Raw genomic sequence first — 17,710 nt, 5'->3', positions numbered from 1 at the left:
TTAGCAATGATGAAATGTAAAAAAGTTTATACTCACCATGTAGACACTGCACACGGAGCTCATCTCATTGATTCTGAAACAAAAGAGGAGAATGATGAACACAATTGGAAAGTGTGAGGAAAAACAGCTCAGCAAACAGGAGGAGCAACAGATAAAAGATGTGGAGCCAAAGTGAGCAGGCAGAGATAGATACGAGTCAGTCGCCACCTGAGAAATGAAAGACCTTCGATTGCGGCCTGCTTAAGACTGTGTGGGGGAGCGAGAAAAATCAATCATTACACTTACTGTAAATATGTAACAGAGCTCTAACCTGCACCATAAAACTCAGCAGATTGCGTTCTGTTTGAACACGAGTGCGGAATCCACAATCAGACAAGATGTAAACCAGCAAATAAGTTCCGCCTCAATCCTCTACAAATCAGGACCTTCCCTCTGAGGACCCTCAGAGATGTGGGACACAAAAACACACCATGTCATAACAGTAAATTCATCGTTTCATATGAGGAAGTGATCAATATTTAAATTTGGAGACAGTCAACGTCAGGTGATTCATTCAGATTATTTAAATTTTTATAACATATTATTTATTCCTTTTTCTAAGTTTTGACTAAATGTCATTCAAAATAAAATATTGCCAGGAGCATACATATATTTGTGATTATTCTCTTGTTTAAGAGAGTCTCTTAGAGGTTATTGATTTTTCACTGATGTATTGTATATATATGTATATATATGATTGCAATATATCGATCATCACAGAATCATTGTATCATGATATTTTTGGTATCGTGGACAATGTATTGTGCAGTGAGGTACTCTGTGATTCCCAGCCCTAATAGCTGTGTAAATTGTGTTGGTGGTCGGAATCAGGTTCGAGAAGAGGTGGTCGGTGCTGTTTTTCAGTTTATTCTTTTTGTGTTTCGAATGTTGAACAATGTTCTGGTGTGTGTGTTTTGGACAAACTATATAACAATGTATTTTTTATTTTACTGTTTGGGCCTGAGAACCACATTTTGGAAACAAATATTGCCCTTTACATAATTCATAAGTATCATAAACTAGGCATAAACATTCTAATTTACTAAATAAATTAATAAAGCAATTGATAAAAAGGGTTTAACAAAACACTATAAACACAAACCTTTAATCTACATTATGTCCCTAGTTTAGGGTAAACAGAGAATTTCTCTGGTGTTCGACATTCATCACCATTATTCTTACTCTTTTGTGTCCGATTTGACCTATGAAGGCTTCCGTACTGCTGAGGCGGTGCTGGCTGATGTGTGAGTAGCTAACTAATGTTGTGTCCACGAGCATACATACTAATATTATATCTGAGAGAAGTAAAAAAAAAAATAACGCCGTACCTTAACGTGTGGCTTACGAACAAACGTTGACGTTTAAAGTGATGGAGAGCGTATGAGAGTTCCTGCTCGGTTTCAGTCGCGCTAGCTCCACGAGCTAGCAGTCGCAATTTGAACGTTAGCCACGTTATTGCTAATTTTAGCTCTCAGTATAACGTCTAGTTCTGATATTGAGTAACTAAAACGAAACGACGACGACAGAGTCGGTGCTTTACACAGCACGAAGTCAAAGAGAAGTGCTGTCTGAGCTGCTGTGTTGACTTCCAATGCTAACTTAAGTTTGCTAAAGTGTGTGTCATAATGACTCACCATCTGTACCAGCAATGTAACATATGGCAAATTAAAATATAATGAGTCTATTGTTAACACAGTGGCATGTTTATAATCCCTTTTCAGGTCAAAATGGCAGAGCTAACAACACTAGAGAGCCTGCTGGACATGGGCTTTGGCAGAAACAGAGCGTGAGTTGGTCCATATGGATATTGTGATATTTTATATGATCCTGAGGATCTAACTACTTGTTAATGTGAGATGTTTGTTACTCTGGTAAATGAGTTGCTTACCGTCTTGGCCAGCATCCTCTTGTATGATCTAATTTTAAACATGAAATGTTTCCCAGCTAATGCAAGTGAAAGTAAAACTGAATAACAATAACCATAATCTGTGGGTGTTTCTAGAGAACGAGCAGTGGCAAACACAGGGAACCAGGGGATAGAACGAGCCATGGACTGGTGAGTTAACATTTGAAACTCGATTAATTGGTTTAAACTTTTGATTCCATCATCCTAGTCTTAGATCTTAGGTTTAAATGATGTAAATTCAATGTAATACCCATAAGTATGTTTGCATAAGTGTATCATTGCTTTTTAAATAATTATCATTTAGTTTTGTAGACTGAGAATTGGCCTTTTATATACTTGCGCTGTAAGGAGCCTGGCATTCTGTGCTGCCATGTTTCCACAGCACCACGAATGGACAAACATGATTTGAATTAGGCTAAACAAATGAGGAACGACATCCTTTCTGGTATGTGAAGGCCTCCATGGTTACCTTACATGAAACAGATGGCTGAGAGGAGGAGGGCAAAGTTAGACACACAATCTCACTATTAGATGTCGCTAATCTTAACACACTGGACCTTTCAATGTGAATATGTTCTCAAGCCTTTGCTCCTCTTAGATGGTAAACTGGGTAGTTTTTGTTCCTGAATAAAGCAAAACATTTGAGCCAAGCCTGGATAAATGGGAGGGTTGTGTCAGGAAGAGCATCCGGCATAATCTTCATCAAATCATATATGTGGATCGCAGATAAAGCAGGTGATCCGCTGAGGTGACCCCTAGAGTGGGATTAATTGCGCCGTTCAGAAAGTATTACTAATGAGAAATGACAATCGCGAAAAGATCAAGGACAATGAGACAATCCAGTTCCAAGCTTCTTCTCATATCAATCATGTACTATATGTGCTTCCCTCAGGTTAATGGAACATGAGAACGACCCCGACATTGATGAGCCGTACGTGCCGCCTGTGGGCAACGTCCTGGGCGGAGAAACAAAGAGCGAGTCCAGCGCAGAACAGCCAACACTAGCCGACACCATTGAAGGTCAAACTGCATGTTGTGCTTTTGTAGGGGGTGTAACTAGTTTTTAAGTTATCAGATGTTAAACTGTCATGATCAGATACAATCAAATGTTAATTTTTGTCTATAAGTGTTATGATTGAATAAAGGATTTTAAGTGGACTGACACTGTGGGGAAACTGGGCGACCTGGAGGTTTGCATTCTCTTAGCCCCTTTTCTAGTTTCCATTTGTAAACATGGCATAAGCTCAAACACTGACTGTATTATGATGCGAGTTTGTTAGTTTCACGAGTGTCTCTTTCTTTAGTCTCTCTTTTGTTATTTGGTTTCCACACTACATACAGCTGCTTTGATGGTCAACAGCAAAACATTACAATTTCGCACAACAACTCGTGTCCCTTTGCTCTGTCGTTCCTAACAGGTGGAGACAACAGCCTCAGTGAGACTGACATGAATTTAAGGCGACCACTGACAGAGGATGAGAAACGTGAGCAGGTTAAAAGGTCAGAGTCTCCACACTACAGCCCATACTAATGATACAGGTTTAATCTATAGAAACAGGGCTATTCCTGATAATGATAATATTCCTTCAAACTCAAATTCTCTTTGCTAGAGATAGTGACGGAACAAAAAAAGTCTACTGTAAGTTGGCTCATCAGTGTGTTGATGTGTCCCCTTCAGGCTAGAGGAGCTGATGCGGATGAAGCAGGCAGAGCGAAGAGAGCGAGAACGGGCAGACGAGGTGGATAGGGAGAAGCTGCGGAGGAGGCATGGCCAAGAACTGCAGCAGGTCCGACAAAAAATACAGGACGATGAGATGAAGAAGCTCGCTGACCAGCGCATGAAAGAGAAGATGGAGGACAAAATGGCACGGTAAAGTATTAATAACGAACATAGTCACTGAACCTGTTTTTATCCTGTTTAAGCTGTGATTCAGGAAATATTTGACTTAATTTATATCGTCTATGTTTTCATGCACTTTCTTTTGAATGCAGTCAAATTGGGTTGTTTTAAAGTATTTACATATTAAAAAAATGGGGTTGCATTGTTGAGGTCATTCATTCATTTGAAAGTCCTCCTGAAAAAGAAAAACTGTCAGTGTTTAAAAATGCTCATCTTTATTCTCTGCCAGACAAAGGGTTAAAGATAAGATCGCACGAGACCGAGAGGAGAGGGCGCAGAAGGTACAGCTGTCACTTTAAATTGTCTTGTTCCAATTCTCTTTCTCATACTATTTTCATTTCTGTTAGAACCTGTAACTTAGTTATAGCTTAGCCTTTTTTTGTCCGTTTGTTGTCCTCTTCAGTTTGGAGGCGGAGGACCGCCGAGCACAGCTGCGTCATCTCAACCTGCTCAGCCCAGCCCCACTTCACCCACCGGTCAGGGTCCTCCACCCAATAAGAAAGAGTACGACGAGTCCAGGATACAGGTACAGTCTTCACATCATCATGTTAAAAGACCATCTAGTTATGAATGTGAACTCTCAAATATGAGCTTGTAATGAATTGGAAGTGAAATCAGTGGTTGGTAATGAGAACATAGCAAGATCGTAAAAGGTCCCTTTCTTCACCCACCTGCTCTCATCAGATTCGTCTGCTGGACGGCTCGACCATCACGGCAGTCTTTAAGGCCCAGGAGCCGCTGGCGGCAGTGCGCGTCTACGTGCAGGTGAACGGCAACACACCTGAGGGCCAGGACTTCACGCTGCTGTCACCCTATCCCCGTCAAGTCTACACTGAACTGGATATGGAGAAACCGCTGAAAGAGCTGGGTGAGCACAGTGTATTTGAACAAAAGACAGTCACATCATAAAGCATTTATACTGGTCTAAGATGATTATAACATGAACAACAGTGACCTGTAGCAAAACATGGAAGGCGTTAACACTGTGTTCATACACATGCATAACATACACGGTCCTATTATTTTATTTCTTATAAACATTAAACCTATTTTAATAGATGGCGATTTCAAGAGAAAGTGCAGGGGATAATTATTACATATCATGACAAGGTGACAATAAAACTACGTTGTATACGTTTAATATCGGCAGACAATATGTTGGAAAGTGAAGTAGGGGCGGGGTATCCGTTTATATTGTAACAAATCTCCACTGCAGACCCTCACTTTGCGTCTTTTTCTACAACTTTTTTTCTGTCTCTTTAGGTTTGGTGCCTTCAGCTGTTCTAGTTGTTTCCAAAAAGTAAGATCAGGAGGATCTGCTCTATGAGCCTACCTCACTTCTTCCACTACATCATCACCAGATCCACCAGGAAATGACTGATCCAGGAAGAGAGCCCCCCCATGTTTTAGTATCACTCGGTAAAGCTGGCTATCTGAACGGAGGTTGAGATGGAGGTGAAATGGGATTTTTTTTTTTCGTCTTCCCAAGGACAAACTGAGGGCAGCCCTTCTCAGTCATTCTCGGCTGATTTTGCTGACTGGATAGCTGACTTCTGACTGATACTGCTTCGAGGAGCACCGCTCGTGGTTTCAGCGACACATTTTACAAGAAAAAAACTATAAAAATCATTCAGTTTTCACCTGATCCTTACACAGCAAAGCACCACAGAGATATTTGATTGGTTCTGAAAGGGCCTTAAATTGAATCCCCTCTATCTTCTTGATTTTGTGACATTCTACTTTTGACATTTTTTTTTATATCGTAAAGAATATTACCTACAGTTGTGTCGACATAATCACCAAGAATCTACTTACAATAAAACTAACTTGGAGAATTATGTTGGTGGACTGGATTTTCTGAACGACACTAATTATAAGACTAGGGATAATGGTGATATGAACTTATTTATTAGGATGTTATCAGGGTGTTGATTTAAAAGAGGGGGTTTGAGTCAAGAGAAATGTAACTAACTAATTTATTGTGCTGATTTCATTTGGAGTGGGTCATAAAGTAAGTAGCAAGCATCTAAAGTCGGGAGTCTGCACCTACAGACTGAACACAACACCACCACAGTGTTGCACATACGAGATTGTAGTGAAAAAACAAAATAAACGTCGGCTGGATTCCTTTTAGCAACAGTTTGAGGGTTCCAATATGGTGCAGATCGACTCGCCTACAGAGGCTGTTGCTTTTGAAACTACAAAAACTTCTGTTATTGATCACAAGAGATGAATTCAAAGGACATTGACATATCTTTTAAACTAAGTATAATAAGTTGCACATTATCATCAACCTGGAATAGGGCTGGATTTCTAACTTCTAGTACTTATACACATCAGTACATACGTGTTTGTTTTAACTAGTTTAACATGACCATGCCATGATACTAAATGCCTTTTTAATAATTTAAAAAGGGAGCGCCTTTGAGTTCGATGTAGTTTCCCATTTTAAGAGCACCTCTTACCTCAGGTAACCCAAAAATGCTAAACTAAGGAGCTACATCTCATCTCTGATGGTGAGCCAGTAACCACGCAGCATGCTGTTTGACTTTGAAATCCAACAGCGCTTGTGATTGGCTGTCTCAAGGCGTGCAGGAAGCTATGACCAAATAAGGAACTCATTCCCCCAGAGGAGAGGAGGATGGGGCTTGTTTTGAGAAAGATTTAAAGTGCACGGAATAAATATGAGAGCAGATATAAATCTTTTGGTAAAACGGTTATCTAATATGGAAGTTGGTACTGAAGACCAGATATCAAAATCAATACCGTGTTTTTTGGTGAAAGCAGTTATGTTAAGTTTGTGTAAACATAATAAAATGAAATAATTGTCTACAAACCCCTAACAGAAATGTTTGCTCCACAGAATTTAAATTCTTCTGACTGTGCACGTCTGAGGTGCTGAGCAGGTTTTTAGCGCCATCTACTGGGAGCTCGCTAAACACACTGAAAAGCTCCATGAGGCCAAAGGTCGTTGCAGATTATGGTAAAAATACAGTTTAAAATGTACCAATAACAGTGACATTATTCGGATTATGGGGAAAAACTAGGAGAACGAGGAGTTCTGGCAGTAGCCAGGAGTTAAGTCAAAAATACTATAAATTTACAGACCAGCACTGCCACATTTCTTTCATGAAACTCAGGAAGCAGAAGCATTATTAGACTCTGGTAATAATCTAATGCTCTTCCTACTTGTAAATGAACACGAGAGCCAATGAGAGAGGGGCAAGGCCATGATGCACAGAGATCTCCAGACTCTTTCCAACTTAAAAAAGTCAGTCCCCAGACAAATAAAGACAACTCAAAGGAGAGCTGTTGTGACACACTATAAAACACCTTTATATACACAAGAAAAAAAAACAAACGGCCTATTGTGTGGAATGGTACAAAATGTCAATGATACAGCACCTGTAAAGTCGTGGATAATTTGAGTTACTTTTAAAATACGGATCCGGGGGGACGGGGGTTGCCTTGCAAACAAATACAAAAGAGTTCTGGTTAAAATGTGCAGACGGCGAGAACAAATGTCTCCGTTTCCTTTTGTCATCTCGCTATCGGCTGCTCAGACTCAACACTGAAATGACACCGACGCGTTAAAAAGAGCTCAACTCCTGCTGCCTTTTCACAAATCCAGGACTCGGAGGAAAGGAAACGCGGAGGGAAATTTGACTCGGCTCTTTTTCCAGCTCTGACGTCGTCTGCGGTCAGCCTGCTTCCTGTGGTCTCTGTCCTCACCTTCGCTGTTGCTCTCTTTAGCTGGGAGGGTAGTAGCCCTGGTTGTAGTTCCAGGTGTTATTACCATAGCCATAGCTGCCATACTGTGATTGCTGGAAATGAACCAACACAGACAGGAAATCAAGACGTGTGGAACTGTACCTCGTCAGTGTACACTCACCTGAACCACGAGGACTCCTTTAGCTTGATCATTTACAAATAGTTTTACATCCTAACCATCATTTGTACCTGGTACCAGCTGCCGTATCCTCCGTAGCCGGTCTGTGCGCTCGTGTCTGAACCTGCCACAGGCGGAGGGGGCGTGGTGATGGGGATGTGTGGCATGGTGGCTGGGACTTGTGCAGATACAGCAACAGCAGAGCCGTCTTCACTCTTGCTCAGTTTCTCTGGATCCTCCTCCCTGGAAATAAAAACAGTGGATCAGCAGCAAACAGACACTTGAGCCACATCTCTGACCTTGCACTCACTCATTTTAGGAAAATAAGATTTGAGGACAATACACTCTCTAACATACATATGCTATTAGAACGGCCTCAAATGACGACCTATGGTCGACCGAGAAAAACTCTTAGTCGTGGGCGGCCCTACATCAGCTGTTCCCTTTTCTCTCACCCATTTTCTGCTTCTCTCTTTGTTCCACCAAGGTCCTTCAACAGTTTCTGATGCTCTTCATACACAGACAGCACACTGCAGAGACGGGGGTGAAACATCATAAACAGTTTGTTATATACTGCCTGGAATTTAAATGTTTTGTTTAATTATGTCAGCTGTGAGTTGAACTCTGACCTCTGGATGGAGTTGCTGTAGTCCTCTGCAAACTGCAGGCCTCTCTGTGAGAGGAGGATCTTGGTGTGGGGGTTAAGAGGCGCTGCCAAAGCTCGCGTCACACACTCCTGCACTGCCTCAGCTGAGACCCAGGGGTCTCCTGATACTTCCAGCTCCAGCAGGTTCAAGTGCAGTTTATCATTATCCTGAGGGAAGAATGGACATTTAAAAACAAGAGCATTTGCTTTTTTACAACGTTAGGCACAAGCACGATCATTCACAAGAATGAGATTTTAAATCAGTCTGAAAAATGACATTTATACAGCAAATGAGATGATTAACAGGCATCTACAGTATATTCATTAGAAACTGAGGTGACGCAGACTCTAAAGATGAGTGTGTCCAACAGCTACAAAAGTTTTGAAGCCTTAAGATTTACAATTTCACAGTCAATGTTGAAGTTTTGCAAATGGAAATTCATAGACACCACAGTGCCAATACCAGAGGTCAATAATAAAGAAAATGGCCACTGCAGAAGAACATATCACACTGGTGTCCACTCTTTATGTGCCGTGCTTGTTTTTCCTCTAAATGGGAACCTAATTTACAAAATTGACATCATTACATTCTCATGACGAAGACCTGAAACTAGCAGACCATTAACTCTTCATGAAAATATTAAATGACGTCATAAATGAAGTGAGAAGTAGAAAAATTATTCCATAGACTAGACTAGTTGTAGGGTTCTTTTTTGAAGCTAGTGGATTTGTGACCTGTGTGCGCTTCATGGTTACTAATAAAGGTCTAGTATGCTACTTATATATGTTAGTAAGCACCTAGTTAATGGTGAATATGTGTTCCCTAATTTAAAGTGTTACTATACTTTTTTTTTTTATCCATATTACAGCAAAAGTACTTTCACCTTTAACTAGAGAATAGATAAAACCCTGGTAACTCTATTACAGGCTGAATAATGTTACAGTGGGTGTTTGAGGATTGTCTCACCGGACTAATCTCCAGCGCTTCCTGTAAAACCTTGCGGGCTCTAACGGGGTTCCTGCTCAGTTTCTGCAGCATGCGTGCCAGCTTGATGGAGTAGAAAGCGTGCATTGTGGGCTTCTCTTTGGATTCAGCCACCGCCTCCTGCAGCAAGGACTCCGATAAGTCCAGGTGGCCTGCTCGTCTCTCCAGAGCAGCCCGGCGGATGCGGACCACTGCCAACCCCGGCAGAGTCCTCTCCAACGCCTCCAGCACTCGCCGAGCCTCGGTTAAGTCGCCTGATGGAGAAGAGTTTTCAGACAGGTGGTAGAATACAAATGTAGGACACGGTGATATGGCTTAAAAATGCATAATTTGAAACATCTTGCAGTAACGGAGTTGAAGGGACTTCTGATCACTCTAAACCACTTTCTTTGTGCTAGAGCATGCGTTTCCCTTTTGAAGTGGAGGCTTAGTGCACATAAATGCATAAACCAACTTTAAAACATCTCCATCTATGGGAATCTCATCAGCAGATGAACACCCAACAAGAATGTTTATAACAACAACCTTTCCAGTACATGAAGGCCACTATAATTTCTGTTTCTTGCAATTAGCAGTCTTGCCACTAGATGTCACTCACTCTTACACACTAGAATTTTTGATAGGTTCGGGTGAATAAAATGTAAATGTTTTGAGGGCCTTTAAAATCATAATAATTCAAATCATGACAGAATTTCACAACCAAAGTCAGTCAGCGTCGTACCGTGCCTCTCCTCGAAGGTGGCCCAGTGCATGTGGATGTTGGGTTTGTGCGGCAAGTGGATCTCACAGGCTCGTTTGTAAAGAGCTCGGGCCTCGTCCACGCTCTGCGGCTCCAGAAACTGAATATACTGAACAACGCACATATATGAAAATGTTAGGCAAAGTAATGCATTCACACCAATAATCACACATGCTTTTCTTTGTTTTCAAATTGATCTTTTGTTCTTAAAGATACGTGCCGGTAGAGAAACCCAGGACAGTATGGACTGGTCATTTAGTACCCTTCTCAACATTTGGCACTTGGTGGAAACAGGGCAGAAAATGCTCTTGCAATTTTCTTCTCCACATGTGTGTGCAGGATTTGTAGTGAGGACACTCAGACATCATGCATTCCCTAGCTCCTAACCTTAACCATCACAACCAAATGCCTAATCCGAACCTAAGTACTAAGTCTTGACTCTCAAAAAGCCCATTCAAGGAATAACAGAATGTGAGGACCAACCCAAATGTCCTCACAAAGATATCCATACAAGAGCAAACACACACACTTTTCTTACCCTGGTCCAGAACTCCTCATAGAGAGCACAAGCGATCAGACAACGCTCAAAGAGTATGCGAACCCTGCGGTCATCCTTAACAGCTGTAGTGGCTTCTGACACTTCCGGAGGCTGAGCCGTGTCCTCTGACCCCTCTGTGGCTACCTGGTTTAAATCTTTGAGAAAGAAAGTGGTGTCAAAACATATGCAAATGAATGAAATGACAAGACTAACAGGTGAAAAGAGGCAACAGCTCCATCATGTACTCGTTTACCTTGGTCATGGGCTTTAATGTCTGTGTTTAGTTGAGCGATCTCCCAGTCCAGGTAGGAGTGCCAGGCTCGGAGCTGAAGGCGATCCAGCGACTTTACGTGGAAGTACGGCCGCTTAATCTGCCCAATGGAGAGAGAAAGAGGGGAAATCAAATTTGTTTCACAAGGAAAAACTCAACAAGAATAAAAAGAATAATTAATTATAATTAATAATAAAACTGAGGAGTGACTTACCGAATCTTCCAAGTTCCATCTCTGGCGGACTTCTCCCTCATTGTCCTGGTAGACTTTGTCTCTATGAAGCAGCACTTGTTCCCTAATCTTCTGTATCAGTTCCTCCTAAAATAAAATGACGTAATTAATAACTATAACAATAATCATAAAATCAACTCTCTCTGTTGCGATCATCAGATGTTACTCACCGAGTCTGTGCCCTCAGGTGTGGCCGGCTCTTCCTCCCCCGGCGGCCTTTCCTGCTTCTCCTCCTGGGCCTGTTCAGCGCGCTCTGCCTTCTGACTCTGACGGCACAGCGTCCTCAGCTCCTCGTACTCCTCCGAGGACAGCACCTCTTTGGGCTCGTGGTTGTTCAGATGCTCCTTGAACCTGATGAGGGACACGATGGAGAACAACAACACGTTGAATATTACTCAAACTATTATACAAGGTATCGACAATAATGCATTTACATTTTTCATCTTTTCTGACTTTATTTGAGTAAGTTCTGATTGGGCACAGCTCAGACTGTGCCGTGTGGGGTCTTACTTGTCGTAGTGTGTGTTGTAGAGCTGAGTGGGCACTTTGAGGACCCTGTCCAGGACGGCTGCAGCGTTCCTCATGTTTCCCTGCTCTTTCTCCCACTCAACATATAAATCCCAAAGCCGGTCTGAGTGGAACTCCAGACCTGCTGCCACAATTGCATCCTCAAACACACTGAGGTCAGGAAGCCATAAAAGAAAAGTGGAAAAAAAACAACAACAATTAAAACAAAGACGAGTCAGTATCCAGGTGAATCAGTTTAAACTATTCTGCTTTTTTTAACATTTACATACATTTAGATATTTAATGTGCATGTGCGTTTATCTACCTGCGAATCTGCTGTGGCGACTCAGGCAGGTTCATATCCAGAGTGCCCAGCAGCAGATTGATGTAATGGATCCACAGATCTACACTGAGTGGAATTGCTTGGAGACCCTTAACACAAACCTAACAACCACACACCACGCATAAATTAGCATGGGCTCATGACAAATGTGAAAAACACTTCAAGGTGTTAGGAACAAACAATTCTAGTCTCTGGCTCATGTTTTACCTCCTCTGCTTTGCTGTTGTATCCTGCACGTCGCTCCAGATCTGCAAATTTCTTCCAGTAGCCATAACAGAGCGGGTAGCGGGTGAGGAAAGCCTCTAGTGCTTGGCGTGATGCCGTGATGTGATTCTGAACAGGTGAGAAATCGTAGGCCAAAAAGTTACATGAAGCCACTGCAAGAATCCTGAACAAACATGTTTCGCAACGTGTATATTTTATCGTTGGATCTCCTTTGCCTCACGACATACCTCTTGCTCACAGTATTGCAGCAGGTCGGTCCAGCTGGTGAAGTCTTGAGGATTGTCATTGGCAGCCTTCCACAGACGCTCAAAGTCAGCAGGCAGTCCTCCCTCCTCGTCATCTGCAGCCTGAGGTATAGAAAAGGGAGCAGGGTCGAGGCCTGCGGGAGCCTCAGAGGCTGCGGTGGCACTGCTGTCCTCTTCAGACATCTCAACCATGTCAATCGGAGGCGGTGCAGGAACTTCAGAAGCCTCCATGGCTAAGATGGGAGAAGATCAAAGTTTATGAACTCCCTAAATCTCTTAGGTAATCTCCATCTCTTCTGCTGAAGCAACCTGATTCTAAATCAACATTTTTCACTTAGTTTTATTTATTATTAGATCTAGTTTAATCAATTAAGTCATGAATGAGTTTATCATTCCTAGTGACAGATGTTTCAGTTTGACTTTATCTTCCCAACAATAACCAGATTTTTTTTTTTTTTTTTAAATAAATCCCTTATTTTTTCAACTGTAGAGCTAGTAATAAAAAATAGTGAAATTTCACTTTAGATTATTTTCTTTTATTACAATTTTGTTTAATAAATGTCTGAAAATTGTTAGATTACGGTTTCGGAATTTCTTAAAACACATTCAAGTGCCTTTGTCCAACCAACAGAGATCCAGTTGACACTCGCATAAAACACATAGACAAAACTTCATAACAACTTAGTAATTGTTTTGTATGTTTGGTTGAGAAATGCCTCTAAAACACGGGTGTCAAACTCATTTTCACTGGAGGGCCACATCAGCATCAGATGTAACTGTCATACAGAATAAATGTAACCAAATAAAATATAAAATAAAGGGAACGACTGTAACATATTGCTAAATAACTTTCTGTATTTATTACTTATTCAATTTCACTCGTCGCATGATGCATATACAATGATACACTGCGATCTAGTGGCGGTGCCGTCACTTTGTGGGTAACACAATCACCATGCATTGTGGGAAATGTAGTTTATGGTCAACATACGCCTTAAAGGATCATAGACCTATTTTAACACAGATTTTTAAGACCAATTAATCACTCACGGGCCACATAAAATGACGTGGCGGGCCACATCTGGCCCCCGGGCTTTGAGTTTGACACATGTGCTCTAAAGACTGACTGTTAAAGAATTAGCTTTGACACTAAACCACCTCATTATCCTGAGGCATCCTGCCTTGACACTCACGTCAGCCATAAATCAGAAAAGCCCAGCTCGATTCATCGTCTCCCCACAGAGCAACTTCAGAACTAAGAACCGGAAACTGTTTTTACACTTTCTTAAACCCTCCGTCATAAATGTGCCTCATTGTCATTGTTCATGTGACGTGACACAGGCTCTCCATGTCTTACTATGTGAAAAATGTCAACAAAAACAGGTGCAAAACCAACTCCCTCTGTAGTAGCACTGGACGTGATCAGATGTTCAATTATTGTAAGTTAGAAACCTGCACTGGACGCCTGCAGGAAAATGACATTTGCTAATTAAGTGCAATGTGGAAACTTGAAACCTTACGCCATTATGTTTCACGTCTGTCTGCTTCCTGCCTGGTGCTTGATACCTGATACATTGTGCACTCCAGTGAACTAGTCGTGGTTAGTAGTAGTAGTAGTGGAAATGATTGATTCTAAAGGTCTGCCGAAAGAACCCTGTGTGGTGTGACAGTCAAATCAGTTAATAAGCTAAATATAAGAGTGAAGTAACACACAATCTGCAGCTGGTGATCTATCCACACATGATGATCATCTAGTTAGACACAATTTGCAAAGCTGAATCCTCTTTTTTATCAACACTTTAATCACATTCTCACTCACAAAGCACATTTAGCAGTGATCCAGATTAACATCCAATCTTCTTCGATGCAATGATTCAAATGGGGGATGAGAATGAAGGGGAACTTTGATCTGCTTTGGAGGGCAGCATTGCATCCCTTAGTGCACAGCATGCCAAAACTTAGTAGTGGAAGAAGAGGATATTATGGTTTAATTTGTTTACCATTGTCAACAATACAGTTTGAGGACACATCCTGTTAGAGGTGGTGTAGAATATTATCATGTCAGTACAGTCATTCTTGTTACTAGTATTACTACCACCATTGTTGTTATTACAATAATAATATCATCATAACTGTTTTCAATGCTGCTGTGATTGCCGTGTTCAGGGTTTTAAGTTAGTGTCTCATGTCACTGTTTTTCCACACTTTACTGAAATGTACTGGTTTGAGAATCGTGGGACTCTGAGAGGAGTTTGGAGGTGTATCAAGTCACATAAAGATGTTGGGGCCAGCACATTTAAAAGGTTCAAATCAATCCCGAACCAAACAGGAAGCCAGTGTAGGGGGGACAAATCTGGTGTTATATGGTCACATGGTCTCTTTCTGTCCAGAAGACGAGCTGCTGCATTTTGCACTGATTGTGCAAAATGAGATGACTGATCCATACCCACATTTTACAGTAATCCAATCAATCGTGACATAATAAAAACAATCACTGTGTTATGTGACTATAATCGACGACGTTCTGTCAATTGTGACATGTTCTTATCAATGTTCTTCAATTACCAAAGGTTTAACACAACGACCTGTGATAAAAATGAGCATACACATGTCTGATGTGTACTACACTACAGCATGTACAGGTCTGTACAATGACCTTTCTGCAAAGTTGAAAAACAGCCACATGAGCTTAGTGCAACCAACCTTTAATTAATGTTTGACCTCAGGTTCACTCCAATCAAGTGATTTATGGTGAGTGTTTCTAAAAAATGGGAAACTTCCAAGAAATGTGTTTCAGTATTTGAGTAAAACTGTAAAAAACCTCGTAGTTGCGAGTCTAGACTCTGGTATTTGTGAATGAAATTCAGCTTATTTATGGTGGTTAGGTGCCTTACTTAAACAGAGGACGCTTGACTGATGGTGGTTACAGTGAGTACACACAAACACACACACACACAGTGTAGCTGAGTTCACGTTAGCCAAACCTAGCACCTCACGCTTGCAGTCAGACCCGGTGCAGCCTGAGCCTCTTACTCACAACACCTGCACGCGAACCCGGGGCCCAGAAACACGGGTGAAACTAAACGCGTGTGTGTATTGTAAGGCTGTTCCGCGTAATTCGAACTAACCTGAAGACTCTTCGAAGTCCCCGTTGCCGCTCAGCTCCTCACCGCCTTCCGCCGCCATGATGGAGACGTCTGCCGTACGTCATTCAGGTGCGACCACTGGGGCCGGGTGAACGCTCGAACTGTGGAGGGCAGCATTGATACCTCTGAAGTTTACAGCCTGTCGGAAGAACGAAGAAGAACGAGACTTGTTAGGAGACACTCCAGCCCAGTAGGTGGCGGTAATGTGCCGCTGTCCCGCGTAAACAAACCCAACGGAAGAAGTGGGAAAAGGAAAACGAAGACAACACAGACAAAATGCAACGGCCGGAAAAGGTGAGAGTATATTGAAAAGACATTGAATATGTTGTATTTAAAGGCTCCTGCTTAAAACTGTGAACAGTGTCTTATTGGCTAATATAGTACATTACAGTGTGGCTGTGGATTAATAATTTTTACGATATCACTCACAAAAATATTTACTATATTCGACTCTCGTACAGCTCAACAACACGACCTTTGGTGATGGAGTTCGTCCTGAACTTATAAAACTGGACTCGGAAACCTTCCAGTGTCCATTCTGTCACAAAGTAGGGGAGTATCCTGGCCTTGTAGCTCATCTGCAGGGCCACCAGCGATCTGCTGTAAAATGTCGTGGTAAGTTCATTTATATTCTCATATATTTAATGTTGAGGTTAATACATCACTTTCAAGTCATTATTTCTATTTGTCCTGACCATGGGCTAGTGGTATTTAAAGTAAATACTTGGTTACATTTAGCTTTAGGTTATGCATTTTGTGTTGGTTATGCATTGAATTTACAATTATTATTTTTTTGCCATTCTGTCCTCATTTACCTAATTTTCCATCTTCCATCTCGTTTGTGTGGTTGAGTTCACCCAAGCATTCCATACATGCAGTCAGTATTTCACCTTCACATTTGGTGACTGTTAAATATTTGTCATTTTCTCAATTCATGCGTTTTATTTTGACCATCGCTGGGAAATATTATTGGAAGACTAAAGAGAAGTTTCCTGGCATTATTACATTTTATATGATATGCAAATGTATTGCTTAGAGACACAGCTTCACAAATGATGGGTTTGAGAAAATGTCATTCTTCTGCATGTTTCTGGAAACTTCTTAATCTCATTTCCTGTCTGTCTTCTAGGATACACCGTCTACAAATGTCACATTGGCTGTTTGACCGGCAGCCATTATCACTGTGGATTTTGCCCTCGTGTATTAGTAAGAAAAATCTCTTTCCTTAACCACTTCAAAACCTGCAGCACGGAAAAAAAGGACGCTACAGTGATGGCACCATTGCCTGCTGTCAAGATAGAGACTGAAGTCACTGTGAAAAATGAAACCATAGAGGCCGTGTTCATAGCTGTGGCGCCTCCTGAAACTGTGGCAACTACAGAAACCGTCGCAACTACAGAAACCGTATTAACTACAGAAACCGTATTAACCAACGCACTGGCAACTGCAGCAGCCACATCTACAGATTCAGTGACTGTGGAGCCCACAACTATGGCTCCAACTCAGGCTTCAGCATCTGCAGCAGGCTCGACAACGACAGCGACATTGGCAGACCCAGCAACAGGCCATCGTATTCACACAGCCCAAAAAACACTGGCATCAAGGCGTAAAATCACATGTAATTTTTGTAACACAATGCTCCTGAAAAAGAACCTCAAAGTACATATACAAAGGCGACATGCCTCCAAAATATTACACATAACAGGAAATCGCTACCTGAAGTCATTGGGTATTGAAAAAGGGGACACTGTGTTACTTGTTGTACAGTGAATTAAAAAAAGTTTTGTTGATCATCTCTTACATTGTGATAGATAATTTCAAACCTATTAAATGGAATTGTAATTTTCAACACACGCATACCAGTATTCATGTTATCCAAACAAATGTCCATCTGGGTCTTAAGAATAAGCGAGTGTATATTAATAAAATTAAAGGATGAGGTCTCAATGAAATAATAATTTAGCCAAAACAAGTGACTTAAATTCACATTTGGTCAACTTTATTTTCACTTTGTCTCATCTTTTAAAGTACATTTGATATTTGTTCCTTCACTTACAGTATCCGCCAGTTCAAGCCATCACCAACAAGACTGTAGCAAC

At 41.4% G+C, this 17,710-nt stretch overlaps 2 protein-coding genes and 1 long non-coding RNA gene across 4 annotated transcripts; 2 read left to right on the top strand and 1 right to left on the bottom strand.

Annotated features, from left to right (window-relative positions):
* The first annotated feature begins 1,255 nt into the window (after positions 1 to 1,255).
* ubxn1 (UBX domain protein 1) lies at positions 1,256 to 5,680 on the top strand. Of its 2 annotated transcripts, none has more exons than XM_083891083.1 (10): positions 1,256 to 1,283; positions 1,761 to 1,825; positions 2,042 to 2,095; positions 2,838 to 2,965; positions 3,364 to 3,445; positions 3,624 to 3,815; positions 4,075 to 4,126; positions 4,249 to 4,371; positions 4,530 to 4,713; positions 5,109 to 5,680. In XM_083891083.1, the coding sequence occupies exons 2-10, from the start codon at positions 1,767 to 1,769 to the stop codon at positions 5,147 to 5,149; spliced, it is 915 nt and encodes a 304-aa protein (XP_083747209.1). In that variant the 5' UTR covers positions 1,256 to 1,283; positions 1,761 to 1,766; the 3' UTR covers positions 5,150 to 5,680. The 2 variants fall into 2 exon arrangements, with proteins under 2 accessions (XP_083747209.1, XP_083747210.1); XM_083891084.1 differs by lacking the exon at positions 1,256 to 1,283 and adding an exon at positions 1,554 to 1,652.
* Positions 5,681 to 7,403: 1,723 nt separating this feature from the next.
* Positions 7,404 to 15,651, bottom strand: LOC310928218 (pre-mRNA-processing factor 39; the record flags this gene model as incomplete). The annotated part of the gene is made up of 15 exons (XM_083890722.1): positions 7,404 to 7,669; positions 7,806 to 7,977; positions 8,190 to 8,264; positions 8,364 to 8,548; positions 9,348 to 9,619; positions 10,087 to 10,213; positions 10,643 to 10,797; positions 10,896 to 11,013; positions 11,128 to 11,232; positions 11,316 to 11,496; positions 11,656 to 11,823; positions 11,978 to 12,096; positions 12,203 to 12,328; positions 12,448 to 12,698; positions 15,594 to 15,651. 15 exons carry the CDS (start codon positions 15,649 to 15,651, stop codon positions 7,595 to 7,597), a joined length of 2,187 nt encoding a protein of 728 aa, XP_083746848.1. The 3' UTR covers positions 7,404 to 7,594.
* Positions 15,652 to 15,863: 212 nt separating this feature from the next.
* Positions 15,864 to 17,258, top strand: LOC310928476. The gene is made up of 3 exons (XR_014592856.1): positions 15,864 to 15,905; positions 16,073 to 16,226; positions 16,741 to 17,258. It is a non-coding gene; the product is annotated as an uncharacterized lncRNA (long non-coding RNA).
* The last annotated feature ends 452 nt before the right edge of the window (positions 17,259 to 17,710 follow it).

Source organism: Microchirus variegatus, assembly GCF_963457635.1.
Source record: "Microchirus variegatus genome assembly, chromosome: 6".
NCBI classification, from domain to species: domain Eukaryota; kingdom Metazoa; phylum Chordata; class Actinopteri; order Pleuronectiformes; family Soleidae; genus Microchirus; species Microchirus variegatus.
Note: the sequence above shows the minus strand (reverse complement) of the source record. Positions and strands in the feature narration are given on the sequence as shown.

Coding starts and splice junctions, on each gene's coding strand:
- ubxn1 (XM_083891083.1), top strand. CDS start 1,767: ATGGCAGAGCTAACAACACTAGAGAGCCTGCTGGACATGGGCTTTGGC. Junction 3,816..4,074: donor ATGGAGGACAAAATGGCACG/GTAAAGTATTAA, acceptor ATTCTCTGCCAG/ACAAAGGGTTAAAGATAAGA. Junction 4,372..4,529: donor ACGACGAGTCCAGGATACAG/GTACAGTCTTCA, acceptor TGCTCTCATCAG/ATTCGTCTGCTGGACGGCTC.